Raw genomic sequence first — 16,725 nt, 5'->3', positions numbered from 1 at the left:
TCCTAGCTGGATAAAGTATTCTTGGCTATGTATTTTTCTCACTTAGCACTCTGAATATATCATGCCAGTCTTTTCTGGCCTGCCAGGTCTCTGTGGACAGGTCTCCTGACAGGCTGATGTGTCTACCCTTATAGGTTATGGATCTCTTGTCCCAACCTGCTTTCAGGATTTTCTCTTTGTCTCTGAGATTTGTAAGCTTCACTATTGTTTGTTGGGGTATTGACCTATTTTAATTAATTTTGAGGAGGGTTCTCTATGCCTCCTGGATTTGGATGCCTATTTCCTTCCCCAGATTAGGGAAGTTCTCGGCTATAATTTGCTTCAATTCTGCCCCCTTCTCTCTTTTTTCTTCTTCTGAAATCCCAACTATAGTAATATTGTGTTGCTTTGTGGATGACTTATCTCTCAAATTCTCCCCTCATGATCCACTAGTTGTCTATCTCTCTTTTTCTCAGCTCCTTTATTCTCCATCATATTGTCTTCCAGATCACTAATTCTCCTTCTGCCTCATTTATACTAGCAGTTAGAGCCTCCATTTATTTTTGCATCTCATTAATAGCCTTTTTTATTTCCACTTGATTAGATTTCAGTTCTTTTATTTCTCCAGAAAGGGATTCTCTAGTGTCTTCTATGCCTTTTTCAAGGCCTGCTAGTATCTCTTTTTAAAAGATTGTGTTTATTTATTCATGAGAAGCACAGAGAGAGGCAGAGACACAAGCAGAGGGAGAAGCAGACTCCCTGCAAGGAGCCCAATGTGGGATTCAAAGCCAGGACCCCAGGATCACGACCTGAGCCAAAGGCAGATGCTCAACCACCGAGCGACCCAGGTGTCCCCCCTGCTAGTATCATTTAACCATTATTCTGAACTCTAGTTCTGACATCTTATTTATGTCCATACTGAGTAAGTCCCTGGCATCAGTACTGCCTCTTTTTGAGGGTAAGGTGGCAGCTCTGGGGAACACTAAACATGGAATTACCATATGAACCGGATATTTGACATCTACCTAAAAGTCACTATGACCTTACTTTTTATTCTGTGACTTCACTGGACCTGAAGGGGCATGATTTTGTGTCTTAGAGAACATTCAAACCATGTGTCTTGCTTTTCTCTCCACCACCAGCCTGTTTGAAAAAAACAAAAACAAAACCAAAACAGTGGCAGGGACTCCTGCCTAGGGCGGTTGGCAGACCATGCAATTCTTGATCTTGGGGTTCTGATTTCAAGCCCCATATTGGGCCTCTAGCTTACTTTTAAAAAAAGAGTTATTTCCAGAAAGCAATGGGATTTGAAGTGTTCTCTGTAAGGGAGTAAGGGGGAAACCTGTCAGAATGAAAGTATCTGACGAGGAACCAATGATGATAGTGAAGGGGGGTGATCCCCAAGAAAAGGGGGCATGGTCTCCAAAGAGAAGGGGTGCCTCTGGGTTTGACCCCCAGGACCAGGACCCTGTCACATCATTACCTAGAATCCTTCAATAACTGTTTCCTAAAGGTCAAGACTAATTTCCTGGCACCACCTTCACCTGTCTTCTAGCCCCAGTTGCTCCCACTGCCCCACTGCACAGCCTCCTCAGCTGCAATGTTCCTGTCTGGTGCCCAGACCAGGCCACACTCTCCCCCCAGATCCCAGCATTGAACTCCTCTCTGTGCCTCTCTCTGTGTGTCTCTCATGAATAAATAAAAATCTTTAAAAATAAAATATCTACAAAAAATAAATACCCACAGATGGTCATATTAACAAAAAAATGTCTAAGCTTATTTTTCCAAAGTTTCATCAGATACAGAAGCTGGATCTTATTGATTCTTTTGTTGTCACTCATTACAATAATGAGGGGTTTTTCTAAAGATTTTATTTATTAATTCATGAGAGACAGAGAGAGAGAGAGAGAGAGAGAGAGAGAGAGGCAGAGACACAGGCAGAGGGAGAAGCAGGCTCCATGCAGGGAGCCCGACATGGGACTTGATCCCGGGTCTTCAGGATCAGGCCCTGGGCCGAAAGCAGTGCCAAACCACTGAACCACCCGGGCAGCCCAATAATGAGGGTTTTTAAAGTATTTTTCTAGTTTCTTATTTTACTTTGGAGCTTTCTGACAGAGGAACTACAAATGGTTATAGACATGGACACCACCCACCCCCACCCCCAGTTTTCTTCCATTTATCATCTTCTAAGTGAGCCATGAGACAAAAATCTTGAGAATTGCTGTGAATGGTTTGCTTTTTACTGTGTCTGGCTTCAGGATCTGTAATAAAGTCTGTCCAGTTAGAAAGGTGTTCATACATATTTTTTAAATTTTTTTTATTTGAAAGATCGCAGAGAGCACAAGCAGGGGGAGCAACAGGCAGAGGCAGGGGGGAAGCAGATGCCCCCTCTGAGCAGCAAGCCCAATGTGGGACTCAATAGATCCTAGGACCCTGGGATCATAACCCCAACCCAAGGCAGACACTCAACAGACTGACCCACTCGGGTGCCCCTGGCCAATATTTGCTTTAGAACAGTTTGCTCTAACTTCTTTCCTTTTGTTGTCTAAAATCTCTGTTCAATGCCATTAAATCAAATTAGGTTCAAAATCGTATGTGGCTCATAAAGGTGTGGAGCAATAGGTAGGGACACCCTCTTCCTGCTCTTGGAACCTGGCTCTTCCCTGCCCCAGGGGAGACCCAAAGGATGAAGGAGGCAGCGGGAAGAGGCCCTTAGGGGGCCTGTCTAGAATAAAAGTGTCTGCCAAGGGCACAGACCATGGAAAGGTGACCCTTGGTGGGGGGGGGCTGGGGCTGCGGGGGGGACTGGAAGCGCTGGGGGTGGGCGCGGCTCCGCAGAAGGCAGCACTCAGATGGCCACACTGTTTTCCACCAGGCTGGGCTGCAGGTACTGGTAGGGCATGTCCAGCTTTGCATTCCGGGTCTCGATTTCCTTCTCCAAAACAGCCAGCTCCTCCCTGAACCTCTTCAGCACATCCTTGGGTCCAGGGCCTGAAAAATACTCCTCCTGGTGCTGACCCAGAGCCACCTGGTGGAGAGAGGAAGGCAGCTGAGAGCCTGTGACCCGCACTCAGCGTGGAGGGTGCGCTGCCTCCCTCACCTGCCCGCCCCTCCCGGCCCCCAGGGGCGCCCCTCTGCCAGCACCATCACAGGCTGGCGGCGGCCCAGCTGCCAGGTGATGGACATCTGCAGTGAGGCCTGATGGCAGTTGGGCAGTGTTGCCATAACTGTCTCCAGTGTCACGTCCTTGGTGGTAGGAGGTGGCAGCCGCATGGTGCAGGGTGCGTTAGGGACCCAAGTGTACCAGTCCAGCTAGGGAGGGAGGGGCAGATGTCTAGAGTCAGTGCCTGCTAAGCACAGAAGCCCCTCAGCCCACCTGCACACAGCCCCCTGCACCACTCCAGGTGCAAACTCCCAGCTGCCCACCATGGTCCATACCTGGCCCAGGTGGGTGGACGAGTGCTGGCCAGTACAGGTGAATATACACATGGTGAGAAAGTGACACATCTGGTCGCGAGACTGTAAGGAGTTGGGAAACCCTGCAGGGGGTTCAGGGGAGGAACAGAAGCACAGCTCAGACACAGGGCAGGGAGGGGAGACCACAGGGGTGAGGAAGGGCACTCGTCCTCTCAGGGTCCCTGGGCGCTGATGGCAAGCTGGGTTGGAATGGGGGTGGGGGGATCTGCTGGGAGGGTCCCACCCAGTGGGGTCCTGTTGTGGCTCCTGCTGGCCCATTACCTGTCAGGTGTTTAGCAAGCTGGCTACCATCACGTTGGTAACCACAGTGGAAATATTCACAGCATGAAAATGGGCAAATGCTACAAATCAGGGCTCCCCTCTCCCACCGCCCCCCCCTACGCGCCTCCCCCCCCCCCCCCCCCCCCCCCCCCCCCCCCGCTCCCGCCCCAGGGAGCTGGCTGTTAAACATTTACAAACAGCCATGGGTCTTGAGGCAGCTGGGACCTAGAGGGGTTCCCAGGGCATACGATGGGACCTGTCTCTAGCTGGTCCAAAAGGAATCTGGGAGGGCCTTTGGGCATTTTCACTGGGTTGGAAATGCTTCTGGAAGATTCCACAGAAATAGGATTCTGGGGAGGTTCCCAAGGGAACTATGTGGTGTTGGAGGTCCCAGGCAGGGGCTAGCCTTACCTTGGTCCTGAGCCCCCCGCAACCCGACCTCAGTGATCTCTCGACACCAAGTCTGCAGCTCCAGATCATCTCTCACAGCCTCGTTCGTCTTGTAGTGGAGATACACGATGCCCTTCACGTAGCTGCGCCCCAGGGTCGGGGTCAGGAGGGCTGTAGCTTGCCAGGAGCCTCCGGCCCTGGGCTCCTCCCCCCTCACCTGCCTGGGTCAGGGGCCCCAGCCCCCCAGCCGAGACACAGGCTGTCCTGAGTCCTCCCCACCCAGCCCTGCCTCACCCCTCCTCACCTGTAGAGGATTTCCCAAAGCCGCAGAGCATCCTGCGCATAGAAGGAAGACTCGACTCCCAGGAGCCCCCGGTCGGCCAGGTCAGTGGGGGGACAGAAGGAGCGGTAGGTTAGGAAGGCTCTGGATCGCTGGAGCAGCTCCACGTGGCCTCCGCCACCTGTGCTCACCACCTGAGGAGCAAGGGCCAGGTGGTGTCAGGCAAATCAGCCAGCCCTAGGGTGGGGGGGGTGTGGAACCCAGAGCCAAGGGGAGAGTGGGCTCCAGAATGCCCCTGCCTTCCTCCTACCTGGTCGAAAACGCCCTTGTCAGAGATGAGCCCCGTCCTGGCCCGAACGTTAATTTCCAAGGTGTAGCGCAGATGGGGGATGAGAAGCTGTGTGTGTGTATATATAGTATTTATATATTGATACATGATATGGAGATAATATTTCTATATGGATACATGATACATACATAGACAAAATTACATAAAATTTCTCCCCCTATGAAATTTTCATGCTAGGGATCCCTGGGTGGCTCAGCAGTTTAGTGCCTGCCTTCAGCTCAGGGTGTGACCCTGGGGTCCTGGGATCGAGTCCCGTGTCAGGCTCCCCGCAGGGAGCCTGCTTCTCCCTCTGCCTGTGTCTCTGCCTCTCTGTCTGTGTCTCTCATTAATAAATAAATAAAATCTTTTTTTAAAAAAGAAATTTTAATGCTAGATATACTGTATCTGTTATGTACTATATGCATATATGTGTTTTATACATAAAAATAGTAAGTTTTTTGCCTCCCCAGAAGCACTTTCACCCATCTGGGGGGCATAACAGACCCCCACTTGAGAATGCATGGCCTAACCTGCCTGCCTCCGGAACATCATCTCCTACCCTCTCCCCTTTGTCCATTCAGAATCTACTGGGTTTTTTATTGCCTTTTTTTTTCCCCAAGATTTTATTCTTTTTTCCCTTTGTCCATTCTACTCACCTTCTTTCTGTCCCTCAAACATCCCAGCCTTGTTCCTGCCACAGGACCTTTGATCAAATGAGCCTTTCCTGACCACCGGGCCTACCCACCCTGCTCTGGTTCTCCACATTGTACTTATCACAGTTCATAGGTTCCCATACAGTCTGTATTGTCTGCTAGCCCTTAATGGAAATGAAAATCCCCATTTTCAGGACCTTGCCTGTCTTGCCTCTCACTGGCATCCAGAATGGTTCATGCCCCGTGAGATGCACCCCCAAGAAAACAAGTGAATGGGTGGACAGTCTGTGTTAATCGTCCACAATGAACCGGCTGCCAGTGTTGTCCTGAGTCCCTCTTGATAGCCTATGTGTTACTACTTTAGGATTCTTCAAAACTGGCTGAAAAAATACTTTTTGCTATTTGTATGATCCTCTCTTGTTGGACTCTCAGTCGTTTGTGTGTACCCTTCCTATAATAGTGGGTGGATATCTGTGGTTTATACATGAAACGGGTAGGACTGCTCACCCTGCCTCCCCCCCCCCCCCCACCATGGCTCCTTTTTGTGACCGGGAGGACGTGCCACCCCGGTCAGAAGGCACAGCAGGCCGTGCTCCTGTTCCTGGCTCATTTGTCTTTCTTGGTTGGCTCTCCCCACCCTGAGAGCCCCCCCCAGGGAGGGTGCCATGGGGCCTGGAGAAAGGGGCAGGCCGGAGCGAGGCGAGTAAGGTGCTACCTTGAAGATGGGGTGTATGGATGGAAGGCACCTCATGGTGGCCACGGTGATGACCTCTGCCATCAAGTGTCCCCGCAGAAGGTGAGACTGCAGCTCGTGGATCTGGAAGTCAGAGCTACGGACCCAGCACTTGGCCAGGAGCCAGACCATCGGGGGATCCGTGGGCAGGAAAAGCAGTGGTGGAGGGCATCCCACACGTGGCAGCTGGAGCTGGAGCAGGGACAGGAAGTGGGATACCCCACACCCACACTGCGTGCCTCTCCCCTGAGGCTCCCTCCCTGCTGGCTTAGCTCTGCCCACACTTGCCTGCACTTCCTGCCCCGCAGCCCCCAGCTGGCTGCCTTCTGCAGAAATGGTTCTCTCTCCGCTTTCCCACTGGCCTCCTCCGACCTCACTTCCCCTTAGGCTTGCAGTAGGAGTGATACCGCCTGCACACAGCTGGCTCTGCCCACAGTCCTGAACTGTCACTGGCCACAATCTGGATGTCCCCCTGTTACCTCAAAGTTGGGCTCTTGATTTTCCTCTTGACTTGTCCTTTCCTCTTGACTTCTGCAGGAGCCTTGCCCAACTCCTTCTCCTCCTCCTCTCTCCCTGAACCCAGGCCAGTTTGATCCTCCTCAGCATCACACAGCTGATCCCCACATCTGAGCCCAGCCCCTCTGCCTTGGACAGTCGCTGAACCCATTGCCCAAATCCTAGGGTCTGGCATCCCCCTCCTGGGCCCCAGCCTGAACACAGGCGCCCGCCGCAGCAGCCTGCCTTGGCTTCCTGTGCTCCTGCACCCCAGCTGGGCCCCCACAGCCCGCAGGGTGTGGCCCCTCTGCCTCACACTGCTCCCCAGCACCCCAGGCCAGCTGGCCCCTGAGAGTCCCTGGGGAGTCACCTGACCCTGACCTCAGTGGGGTCCTGCCTGAGGGTCTAAGTCCCGAGCCTCCTCCAAGGCTCACATCACCTCCGAAGGGCATCCCCAGACTGCTCTGTCCTCAGTGACTTCCTCAGCCCTGAAGCCTCTTCAGACTCACCCAGCCAGTCTCTCCGGCAGCCTGGCCCTTTCCTGTGCCTTAGGCCTTTGCAGGGAGTGGGGACTCCGTGAATTTGCATGAGGGTCTAAGCAGGAGGACAAGCACTACTGGGGAGCAACACTCCTGGGTCCTCTCACCTGGATGACCATGGGCAAGAGTTTCCCATCAGGCTGCAGTTTCAGCATGACCAGAGGGGCGGCCAGGTACTGCTGGCTGCAGAAGATGACATTGGCCTTGATCCCGTCCAGCAGCGCAAAGTCCGCCTCGAACAGCCTGCCTCCCTGTGTGGGGGTAGCGGTCAAGGGCTGCTGTCCTTGTGACTGTCTCTGCCAACCACTCTTCCTCCCTCCATCGCTGTTCTCACTCAGGGAGGAGGCACAGAGTCACATGTCTCAGGGGTCACTCCCGATTTCTCCTGCCAAATCCCTTCTTGCCATCCAGCAGGAAGCTGCCCCCACAGTGGACCCCAAAGCACAAACACTAACCACACTGCCATTTCAGTGCATGACCTCTTTAGGGCTCTTCTGTGCGTACCTGGAGCTCCTGCTCCAGCTGGATCTGCAGCTCCTCCATGCCCGGAGGGAACTTCAGGCGTGCCGGCAGCTGCCTGGAGCGCCTCAGTATCATGGGGTTAGCACCGTTGAGAAACTGGTACCCAAACAAGGCGTCTTCTTTCCAGGAGTCCCGCACCTTCTCTGGGGGTGACAGTCATAGGGATCTGAGCGCCCCCACCAAACCATCCCCAGTTGACCCCAGCCTACCACAGGGGCCCCCGCCTCTGGTCTCCCAGCCCTGGGTGCCTGGGTTGGGTTGGGTCCGAGATAAGGGCCCTGGGAGAAGCCCTGGCGTGAGGTACTAACTAGCCAACTTGCTCTGGTCACACCAGAAAATTCGGTTGAAGTCATCCAGATCATTCCAGCAAGTGAAGACATTTAAAGAGTCTTTGATGGCTAGGTCTGCCAGCCTTCAGGGAAAGAGAAGCAGAGTTTGAGAGTGATGCTCAGGATCAAACACATAAGGACAGGCACCCACCTGAGGCTGGCCCAGCCCTGTGCAGTCCTCAGCCCTTCGGCCTCCCTGGCATCCAGCCCCCTTGTTCTCACCCCTTCGCCAGCGAAGCCTCAAAATCAATTCTCTTATCTTCCAGAAATCGCTCATCTGCAGGGAGGTCAGAGATCGTGGCCCCAGCGACATTCAGGATTGGTCCATCCTTCCAGTTACCCCACCTGCCGGGGAGAAGTGAAAGCAGATGTTGGTAGTGGGGGGGGGGGGGGGGTCAACAGCTCTCCGCGGGCGGGGTGGGGTCGGGAGTGGGGTCGGGAGTAGCGCTGACCGGTACAGCTTCCTCCTCTTTTCCAGCTCCTTTTCCCTGTAGTCCTTGAACAAGCCTTGAGGGTCGTCCACCACCGTCCGGCCTAGACATAGGGAGGAGAGCTTGGGCCGTGAGACCCTCCTGGTCCCGGGTCCCGCCGAGGGGGCCTCGTCAGCCCTCTCTTCCCCCCGGCCCTGGGCCTTCAGCATCACTCCCTCCTCCAACCTCCAGGCGCTGGAGGCGGGTGGGGGGCGCGCGCAGCCCTCTCCCTAACCCCGCGCCCCAGGTCCCAGCTCCCGGTGCCCTGCCTCCCAGCCCTGCTCCGCACCCCCCACCCCCGCCCGCAGGCCTCCTCACACGCCAGCCCCGCGCTCACCGGTGCCCTCGGGGAGGCTTAAGATGCCACTGCCTTCCACCCAGCGGTAGCACGGGAACGTGAACTCTTCCCCGCTGGCCCCGGGGCCCTGCACGGAGATCCAGTTGCAGAACCAGGCGTCGTCCTGAAGGAAGTGCCATTTCTGCAGTTTCACGAACAGCAGCGGCCCCAGGTGCTCCTCCACGTCCACCTTCAATTCCGTCTCCTGCGACGGCAGAAGGGGCTCAGCGTCCGCGGGACGCGCGGGAAGGGGCCCTTGGACTGAGCCTGGCTCGGGCTGGACGCCCTTCCGTGAGCTTCGGGAACGGCGTGCGGAGGGAGCCAGAAAGAGAAGGGGGCGCGCACGGGGCAGGTGGGTCGGGGCGACTCAGGGGGAACGTGGGGAGGTGCACTCCTTCCTTCTCTATCTCCTCCCTGTGGACCTCGCCTGCGCCAAGCCCCGAGCCCGGAAGGAGCGCACCGGTGCGCGTGAGACGCTGGGCTGAGGCGGCTGCTCCAGCTGCGGCGGCGGCGCCCTCCCCCGCGTCCCCCAGGCTGGGCTCTTTTTTTTTTTTTTTAATGATAGTCACACAGAGAGGGGGTGGGGGCAGAGACACAGGCAGAGGGAGAAGCAGGCTCCATGCACCGGGAGCCCGACTCGATCCCGGGTCTCCAGGATCGCGTCCTGGGCCAAAAGCAGGCGCCAAACCGCTGCGCCACCCAGGGATCCCCAGACTGGGCTCTTTATTGGCGTGTCCAGGGTCTTGGATGAGTCCTGGGAACACGCGGAAGCCGCTCACAGGTTCCACGCCGGGGCCCGTTGCAAGGTGGGAATGTTTGCGACAAAGCGCTCGGCTGCAGAAGGGCTGGGAAGGGCGGCGCAGAAGCGGCGAGGCGGTGGAGAGGGTGGGTGGAGGTGACCGGGTACAAGGGCGCCCTGGCGGGCGTGGGGGTGGGAGGCGGAGCTCGGCCGCGGAGACCCGAGGGGCCAGGAGACCCAGCAGACCGCGCCGGATTCCGGGTTAGAGTAGGAGAGGGGCAGGCGCGAGCTACCGCCGGGGGTGGGGGGCGCTAGGGGCGGGCGGAGGGCCGAGAAGCGTCCATGGGGCAGCCGGATCTGGGGGCTTGGAGAGAGCGGGACAGGCGATGAGAATTGGGGTGTCGGGGCCGAGGCGAGTCTCAGGTGGATGTGATGGGACCGGGGACGCGGGTCGGACTTTCGGTGTTCTCATCTCCGCCGGCGCCCCCATCTCGACCCCATGCGGCCGAGAAAGCCCGCAGGTCGGACCCCCAGCAACCGCGGAGAAGGCTTGAAACGGCAGCTTTTGAGAATAGAAGGCACCGGAGGACCGACGGCAGGTCCAAGGAAAGGCCGGGCGCGGGAACACGTCCTGAGCGCGCCCTGTGCGCGGCGTCCCGGCTGGAGGCTCCCCTGGCCCCGCGCGCGGCTCACCTGGCCCCGCGCTGGCCGCAGGCGCTTCCGGATCTCCGCTTCCCCGTGCTGGCCCACGAGCCACAGCTGCACCTGGTTTTGGGAGCCCGCGCACAGCGAGGACCCGGTGGACACGCGGATGCGGTAGAGACCCATCCTGCCTGAAGACGAACGCGCCGTCTGCGGAGGAAGAGGACTGGACACTCCAATAAAGAGCCCAGGACCCCGCCCCTCTGAAGCCTAGCGGTCCAGGGTGTGGTGGTTGCCGGGTCTCCCACCAACCCCCGCGCACCCCAGAGCTCAGCCCAAGCCCAAGAAGGCGGGCCTGGCGGGGACCGGGGAAGCGCCCCGTGTCCCCGTGGATGGAGAAGGAGGAAAGGGGAAGCAGATAAGGGTTGGGGCAGAAAACCTGCAGGACAGGTCTCCACCTGCAGGACTGGAGCAGATGGATGTCAGCAGGCGGCTGGGAAGGCCTCTCCAACCAAACACAAGCGCTGGTGCCCTGGCCACACCAAGTGGCTCACCCCTGCAAGGGTCATGCTTAGGGTTGCAGGGGAGGGTGAAGAGGTAAAGGAGAGCTGCTTCTCAGGAGCTTGTGAGTGAGGTACATCAAGGCCACTGAATTAAATCAATCGCTTGGAACACTTGCCAGCCTTCCCTGTCCCAAGCTCTCGGGCTCATTCCCTACTGTGCATCACCTGAAAAGGACTCACCTCACAAAACTTCTGTGAAGGTTAATGAGCTTTCACTCTCCTCTTCCCCAGGGGTCAATCTAAATGTGTAGAGGAGCCAAGGACCCAGCTTGAAGAGAGCATCTCACATCTCCGACATTATTGTGAGCCATCTACAGGTTGGCGTCAGAGAATATATTCACAAACTAAGCCCAAGAGCTTGGTTCAATGAGGGTAGACCACTATGAATATCTCCAAAATATACCTCCTGGATTTTTCTCTGAGACTTGGTAACACCAAGAGAAATTGTTGGACTTCTTTTGGCTAGAGGTTCAGAAATGAAGAAGCTGGTGTATCCAGCTGGGGTCATGGGATGAGCTGTCTCTTTTCATCATCCTCAATAAGCCATTGTATTGGTCCAAGTCAGTGGGGGAGAAATTGTTTGAATGGGGTTTACGAGGATCCACAGTCATAGAAGATTTGTGGAAGGAGAACTTTCAGGAGCCAGGAAATGTGAGGAAATCACCTGGAAATAAATAAAATGCTCCATGCTCTGCTCATTTGAATCAGTTACAGGTAAATATTGGAAACTCCATGCAGTAAACCAGTAATTCTACAGAAAAATGGCAGAGAGTGTCAAGGCCACTTTTATGCAAACAGGCTTGCATGATGGACACAAACGGGGCCCGAGCAACCCCCTGGCTGAACACAGTCACCTCCATCAGGGGACCCACCTCAAAAGAGCCATAAGCCCTAACTGACCAGTGGGCTCCTTACAACCAGGCACAGTTTCCAAAAAGGGGGAGAATTCCACCCGTCCACAGACCTCCTCACCTTCTCCCCTTCAAACCAGCCCCCTCCCGCCACCTCCTCGCAGGCAGCCTCTCCTCTGCTGTCCTGCACCTGCTCCCTCGAGGTGTATTCAGTAAACTCCTATCTCCTTTCTTCTGCCTCCGATGAATTCATTCCCTCCGCCACATACTGGCTTCCACTCCACATTTGGGGGCCCCCATCCAATCTAGAGACACCACATTTATCCATTTAGAGAAGTCCGTACCGAATGTAGTAAATTGGCTTTTTTCTTCAGGAAAAACTGTATTAGACTGCTTTGTAATCCCGGGTGATGCTATACTACAAGTGGACTGATGAGAAACCCTTTCCCCTAGAGATAATGTCCACCCTTAGACCTCCTCGTTCTCATGTTGTTATTTATACACATAATTAAAATGCCAAGTTAAAAAAAAAAAAAAGCAAAGTAGGGGGCAAGCTTTCCCAGAAACCATCCATCAGCCTCTCCTTATCTATTTTGGCCAAAACTGGGCACCAAACCCAAATCCTTCAAGCTGGCAGGGGAGATGGAACCACGTGATCCCCTCAGCCTTATCAGGATTTCCCTGTGCCACACAGGGATGGGTGGACACACAAATATATGTAGGCCCCACCAGCAAATAAACAGAGATAATGGATTAGGGAGTAGGAACCCAAGGGGGTCTGCTGCAATTAGTTTGGGAAACACCTAAATGCATAATGACATTAAAAAGAGAAAAGTCACCATGAACTGTTGCCAAACAGTATAATACAGAGGAGAGGGCTTACATTGGGATTTTTGACATTTTTATAGGTTTTTATTTTATTTTATTTATGATAGTCACACACAGAGAGAGAGAGAGGCAGAGACACAGGCAGAGGGAGAAGCAGGCTCCATGCACTGGGAGCCCGACGTGGGATTCGATCCTGGGTCTCCAGGATCGCGCCCTGGGCCAAAGGCAGGCGCCAAACTGCTGTGCCACCCAGGGATCTCCATTTTTATAGGTTTTAATAAGAAAGGGAATGTCACTATATATGAATGTGCTTCTCCTACATATACTTCTGTTTATAGTGAATAGAGATATATGTTCATCCCACTGGTACATTGAAGAGGATAAAAACAGACAACTGTGCATGAGCCAAATAGTCTTGGGAAAAAATAGGAGCCATTCCAAGAACAGAAAGGACTGATCGGCACGTGTGACTACCCATGACAACCCCGCAGAAGGAGGTCCAACTAGTCAACCAGCTCTCACTCTCATGCTCCACAGCCAGGAAGAAACGGAGTCCTGAGATGCTGAATTAGCTAAAGTCCCAAAGAGGAGCCTTAATGTGCAAACACAACCCTCCCCTCTCCTAGAAGATGAATCCACTAGGTACCCCCTCAACCACTGCAAGACATTGATAGTGCATGCATATTTTTATAAATCATACTAACAAAGCAAGTCAGTGGATCATCGTAATGGTAGAACAAGGGTTCCGTAAGTCTGGCCAAATGAAACTAAAGGCATACATCATTTCAAGGAGGAAAGATAGATCAAATAAGCTAACATTTACGGGGAAGATAAGCCTCAGAGCCCCAGCTCAATCTGCTGAGACCCTCGGTGCACATGAGGGTCTGAGACAATATCCTTTTGTAGGGGGTGGGGGGGCAGGACTGGGGTGGGGGGATTCCAGTTACTGGAACAAGATTCCAGTAATACGGAATCATCAAGAAAACATCAAAAGAATTATTTTATCAACTTTAAGAATGTATCTTATTCTCAGAGAAAAACAAGAATGAGTAGGAGGCAATGAAGTAAATCTGTGATGTTGGTGTATTTAAAACAGAGGTAAAGGTAATGACAATAAGTCTTCAATCACTGCCTTTCATTGTTAAATCTGTCACTGCAGTTTACATTGTTTAAGGAAATTTAGGTTTGTAACCAACGTTCAGATTTAGCATTTATATTTCAGTGTTTTGTTTATAGATTGTGTTGAATAAAGTTGAGATTAAGTAAAATACACATGTAGGAGGGTTCTCTCCATAGGCAAAAAAAAAAAAAAATCCTCAAACTTTGGACACCCTATCAACAGTGAGCATAAACCCTGTCGAACAATAAGCATTTAAAAAAAAATAAGTGTACACCAAAGCATTAGCAATGATTATTACTAGGGAGTAGGAGAAGGTGGGGAAGGAACTTACATTTTTTTTCATCCCTTGGAATTTTTTAAAGTTTTTGCAAAAGCATGAGTCATTTTTGTAATCTCAACAATTTAATCTTGAACAAAATCCAAGGCTATAAGATACTATCTTAAAAGCACTAACTATAATCAAGCATAACCCTAAAGGGAACCCCTGAAACTGATATTTAATTTTCTTTTATACATACAATTCAGAAAAATCTAAATGTAATGGAATGAAGCCCATAATCTGTGGAAATGGCACAAACCTAATGATTTTCTTACAAATTAAAAATGAGGTTGGGGGGGGCCTGGCAGGCTCAGTCCATAGAGCGTATAACTCTTGATCTTAGGGTTGTGAGTTCAAGCCCCACGTTGGGGGTAGAACTTACTTTAAAAAGAAAAAAAAAGTAAAAAAAAAAAAAATGTGCTTGAAGAGTTGCAAAGAAACCCAGAGGCCATTCGCAACAACTTGAGGTTACATTTTGCTGTGGTTATGACCTTGAGGGGTGAAACCCAGGCCATCTCCCCACCTTGTGGAATAGCAGTATCTATGGAGGTTATCCTTTGCCTGGCCACCATCACATGGTGAGGGCAGAGTACAGTTGAAGTTGATTTTCTCTTTAGCTCACAGGTCTTCAGAAGGAGAAGAATGTCACTCGAGATGCTATACTTCAGGAAACATTCCTGAGAAACCCTACCCATCCCAGGGCCTGATTTAGAGGATAAAATTCTGGCCTTCACATCAATGCTTAGATTAGACTTTGGGGTGCCTGGAGAGGAGGTGGATCTGGGAGGAACATGTGTCACTGGGGGCTAGAGGGCATCCAGTGGTAGCCAGTCTTGAGAGTAGCCGCCAGTGATCCACACCTCACGGTACGCACACCCTCCCCAAGTATATTGGGGTTGGTCTGCACAACCAACAGAATATGGCGGACGTGATGGTATATGACTCCTGAAGCTAGATCCTGAAAGACAGCTTGCTCTCTCTCAATCACTCCCCCTCTCTTCCCTGTCTCTCTGTCTCTTCAACTGTTTTTCTGGACAGAGTCAGCTGCCATGTCATAAGGAAAATCCAGAAACTCCATGGAAAGGTCCTCATGGCAAGGTTCTGAACCCCCCTGCCCCAAGCCAGTGAGGAACTGAGGCCTCCCACCAACAGCTGAGTGAGGGAGACGTCTAGGAAGCAGTTCCACCAGCCAAGGTCAAGCCTCAGATGACCACAGCCCGAGCCAACATCTTGACTATAACTCAGCAGAGAGACCTGAACTGGAACCAACAGAGACTCTCAGAGACTGTGTGAGATAATAAATGTTCATTGCTCCAAGCTACTGAGTTTTGAGGTAATGGTATTGCAGCAACAAATAACTAACAGGGCCCACATACTTAATTTCTGAACCCTCAAATTCATAAGCTTCTATAAGTCAGAAAACATTATGAGGATCTTACCATCTACAAAATTAGTCCTCGCTCAGGCGTTCCTCCCTTATTAGCCCCAGCCACAAACCTTGCCCATCCAACCAGCTCTCTGTGAAACTCCAAGTGTTGAGGAAGACAGAGTTCACCAAGTCCATGCAAGCACTTCTAGAAAACTGATCTATCAGCAAAGCCATTGATAAACAATGTTGATGTTGCAAGACGGGCCACCTACCCGGGATAATTCAGACAGGGGCTGACTAGGGTTTTTGAGCACCCAGTGAGTAAGTGGCACATCAGCTCAATCAAAGGGACAGGCATGGACACCCCGCAAATTTTTTCCATGCAGGTGATGACCGCTGGTCCTTTCTGTGTGTCCCCCTCTGTCCCCAAGTGACTAGAGATGGTGCCCTCAAATTAAGGGCAGAGGGGACCTTGGATGCTGACCCTACTCCTCTCTGTGGCCCCTCCCAGTTCTCATGCATTACTTTTCCCCCACAGCCATCACCTATGCATGGGAGCCCTTCTCAATCCCTTTGCATCCGGCTTTTGAGACACAGAAATCCAAAACCCAGACTCAAATACAGTAGGCCCTGCTGAAACTGTGGAAGTAAGTGCCGGGACCATAAAAACACGTATATTAATGTATTTGGCAAGTATGATTTCATCCGAATGGGGCCCAGCGATGTCATTTAATGGGTTATAAATATTGCTCCCAACAGTCACGGAGAAAGGTGGAGGGATTTGGGAGGGCAGAGAGATTGCCAAAAGCTCTGCGCTGCATCATGCAGTTCTTCCGATAAACCTCTGGACTTTGCATAAATTCTGTGAAATGCTTGATGGGATGTGACTTTCAGTGAAGGAACTGACTTTAGCATCTAAGTTCACTGAAAGGCCACAGAGAGATGCCACATTGGGTGATGGGATTAGAGGCAAGTATATCAAGGCTATTAGTCTGAGGACTCCCACAGAAATTTGGGGGAACCTTTTGGATTTCTCTAGGCCATGAAACTTGGGAGGAGGGCAGAATAAGAAAATTTTCCTTGGAATGTAAAGGACAGGGATGTCCCTAATTGGCCACCATGCTACATTTTTGGGGTCCCATTCAGGATAGTTTGAATGAAGGCAGTGTAGCTAGCTCCATGTTGGTCCTGGGCTGGGAGTGCACCCTACACACACACACTACTGCCAAATCTTAGGTTACTGATGCCAGAGTATTGATGCTTATGCCACATAAGCCTCTATAGTCCTAGGAAACCCACTTCAAAGACAAGGGGAAGTTGTGTAACTGCCCTGAAATCAGCCATATAGCCTGCCTTGAGGGAGTGGGTGCACAATCTCAAACTGACTGTCCCAGCAGTAAGTGGTGTACACACCATTGTGTGAACTTAGAGCTCCTGAGCCTAAGAAATTCTCTGGTGAAGTAACATGTGGCCAAAGACCTCAACACCCGGTATTTCCCAG

The 16,725-nt window shown here is 52.4% G+C and overlaps 1 protein-coding gene, 1 long non-coding RNA gene and 1 pseudogene across 4 annotated transcripts; 2 read left to right on the top strand and 1 right to left on the bottom strand.

Moving 5' to 3' along the window:
- Positions 1–2,279: 2,279 nt before the first annotated feature.
- On the bottom strand, positions 2,280–11,015 carry ALOX15 (arachidonate 15-lipoxygenase). Of its 3 annotated transcripts, none has more exons than XM_026005312.2 (15): positions 10,918–11,015; positions 10,226–10,384; positions 8,794–8,998; positions 8,439–8,520; positions 8,209–8,331; positions 7,966–8,069; positions 7,640–7,800; positions 7,243–7,386; positions 6,084–6,293; positions 4,698–4,784; positions 4,412–4,581; positions 4,129–4,250; positions 3,418–3,518; positions 3,124–3,291; positions 2,280–3,007 (listed from the first exon to the last, which is right to left on the bottom strand). In XM_026005312.2, exons 2-15 carry the CDS (start codon positions 10,358–10,360, stop codon positions 2,828–2,830), a joined length of 1,992 nt encoding a protein of 663 aa, XP_025861097.1. In that variant the 5' UTR covers positions 10,361–10,384; positions 10,918–11,015; the 3' UTR covers positions 2,280–2,827. The 3 variants fall into 3 exon arrangements, with proteins under 3 accessions (XP_025861097.1, XP_072586210.1, XP_072586211.1); XM_072730109.1 differs by having other exon boundaries at positions 10,226–10,365; positions 10,918–10,986; XM_072730110.1 differs by lacking the exon at positions 4,698–4,784.
- On the top strand, positions 9,388–15,871 carry LOC140594717 (uncharacterized). The gene is made up of 3 exons (XR_011995884.1): positions 9,388–9,599; positions 14,894–15,188; positions 15,763–15,871. It is a non-coding gene; the product is annotated as an uncharacterized lncRNA (long non-coding RNA).
- Positions 10,842–11,477, top strand: LOC112924989 (MICOS complex subunit MIC26 pseudogene; annotated as a pseudogene).
- Positions 15,872–16,725: the final 854 nt, after the last annotated feature.

The sequence above is a fragment of the Vulpes vulpes genome, chromosome 12, assembly GCF_048418805.1.
Source record: "Vulpes vulpes isolate BD-2025 chromosome 12, VulVul3, whole genome shotgun sequence".
NCBI lineage: Eukaryota > Metazoa > Chordata > Mammalia > Carnivora > Canidae > Vulpes > Vulpes vulpes.
This window is presented reverse-complemented; position numbering and strand designations above follow the sequence as displayed.

Coding starts and splice junctions, on each gene's coding strand:
- ALOX15 (XM_026005312.2), bottom strand. CDS start 10,360: ATGGGTCTCTACCGCATCCGCGTGTCCACCGGGTCCTCGCTGTGCGCG. Junction 8,521..8,793: donor AAGCCTCCCCGAGGGCACCG/GTGAGCGCGGGG, acceptor CCCTATGTCTAG/GCCGGACGGTGGTGGACGAC. Junction 8,332..8,438: donor AAGAGGAGGAAGCTGTACCG/GTCAGCGCTACT, acceptor TCTCCCCGGCAG/GTGGGGTAACTGGAAGGATG.